This window comes from Arachis duranensis, chromosome 10, assembly GCF_000817695.3.
Source record: "Arachis duranensis cultivar V14167 chromosome 10, aradu.V14167.gnm2.J7QH, whole genome shotgun sequence".
NCBI lineage: Eukaryota > Viridiplantae > Streptophyta > Magnoliopsida > Fabales > Fabaceae > Arachis > Arachis duranensis.
Window position 1 is genome coordinate 82,860,849 of NC_029781.3, and position 1,923 is coordinate 82,862,771.

Below are 1,923 nucleotides of genomic sequence, written 5' to 3' on the forward strand. Positions count from 1 at the left end.
GCATTCGTTATCTAAAATTTAAAATAATTTAATGTGTATATTTTTACATTTAAAATATTTTAATTGTAAAAAAATATCGGATGATATATTTTGATTTGTCAAATTACTAATATAAAATATAATTATATATAGAGTAAAAATAGTAGAGAGAAATAGAAAAATGGAGAGAGGTAGATGAGAGAATTTAGAAAAGGAGTTTATTAATTTTGAAAAAAAATATTTTCTCTCAATTTTAATAAAAGTGACATGTGACATATTTAATTATTAAATTTTCTAGTAATATATGATACATAATATATGTATATTTCAATTTGATAGTAATATATGATACATATAGAAACATAATAAACTATATTCTCAAGAACTTATTTATCCTTCGAACTTTATTTGAAAAATGACGTCAAGGACTTATTTGTCCTTCGAACTTTATTCCCCTTTCAGTGTAGCACCGTAACAAACACATGGACACCGTTTCAGCCACGTCAGCCAGTTCTATTTGGTGTATGAGAGGTAAATAGACGGAAGAACTAAATTATCTTCCGTTTGTTAAAGTCAAAAAATTTTTTGTATTTAAATTTTGTCAGGAATGTATTTGTCAAAAATTTAAAAAGTCAGGTACCTGCTTGTCTTTTTTCCAAATATATATTCATACTTTACTAGTGCCCAAGGTTCGGAAAACTGGATCGGTTATCAAACCGTTCTAACTACTGGTTCACTGGTATACTGGTCTAACCGGTCTAACCGATGGTTCAACCAGAAAAATTGTTTTAAAATAAAATAATAAATAAACATCCTAAAATATAATTATAGTATAATATAAATATTAAAATAGTTTTCAAATTTAAAAAACTACATTAAATGTCATCAATCAAATTCATATAATCTTATTAATATACAAACTTAAGTTAAATAGTATAAAAGGAATGGCACCAAAAAATGAGGTAGTTAAGGCTACACAAACTAACAATACTCTGTGTTTGTTGTGGGCAGTGACCTTCATTGCCTTTTTCATTGAAATCCTCACAGGTTCAGCTAATAACTGCAAGTTTTCAATAAAATGTAGTTTAACACCGTATTCATTGATAGTGCTTTTATCTTGAAGCAACTCCTCAATCTTTTCTCGCATAAATTCCATCAAGGATTGCACCTCTTTGGGCTTTCTTTTGAAGTTATCGATGCTGAATGCATAGACAGTTACATACTTCACTCCTAATTTATAACAATACCTAAGCATGAAAATGAGAGATGAAAATCCAGCCTTATGATCAATCCCTTCAGCCAAGTTACTCTTCTTTGCAAACCTTCGATTCCCATCAATGATAAAAGTAATATGATGTGGCACAGGACCCATAGATAATATGCCGAATATGCATCTCCTAAGACAGCTGGATAAACCTCCAAGCAGGTGGCTTGTAATACCTCCAGTATCTTTGTGCATGGATGTGTTCCGCAATGCAACTCAAAGTGTCTAAGATAAACCTGCCAAAAGAAAACTTTGTTATAAGTTAGCATTAGAAAGAGTTAAAGCAACAGAAGCACATTATCAAGATACAAGCTCAACAGCTAAAGCAATAACAATGTCAAACATAAATGCAATATAGAAAATCAGTAAGAAACAAAAGAAGAAAGAAAAAAGAAGCAGCAACAAAAGTTAAATACCACCAACAAATAATCACTCTAAACCCTAAAATCAACAACTATTTCAACAAAAATTAAGAAACATCATACTTAAAAATTAAAAAACGGCAACAGCAGCATAACAAATCCATTTTAATCAACAATTTCAACAACACAAAATCAATGATTTAATTAATTTTAGATTCAGAAATCACAAATTAGAGTATCAGATATTCAAAACACTGAAACAGACTCAACAGTGATGACACTAAATTAAACAGAGCATTAGCAAGGAAGAAGAAAAAG

General features: G+C 29.4%; 1 protein-coding gene across 1 annotated transcript; it reads right to left on the reverse strand.

Moving 5' to 3' along the window:
• Positions 1 to 874: 874 nt before the first annotated feature.
• On the reverse strand, positions 875 to 1,438 carry LOC107470426 (dehydrodolichyl diphosphate synthase CPT3-like). The gene has a single exon (XM_021134026.2). It carries the CDS (start codon positions 1,436 to 1,438, stop codon positions 875 to 877), a length of 564 nt encoding a protein of 187 aa, XP_020989685.1.
• Positions 1,439 to 1,923: the final 485 nt, after the last annotated feature.

Coding starts and splice junctions, on each gene's coding strand:
- LOC107470426 (XM_021134026.2), bottom strand. CDS start 1,438: ATGCACAAAGATACTGGAGGTATTACAAGCCACCTGCTTGGAGGTTTA.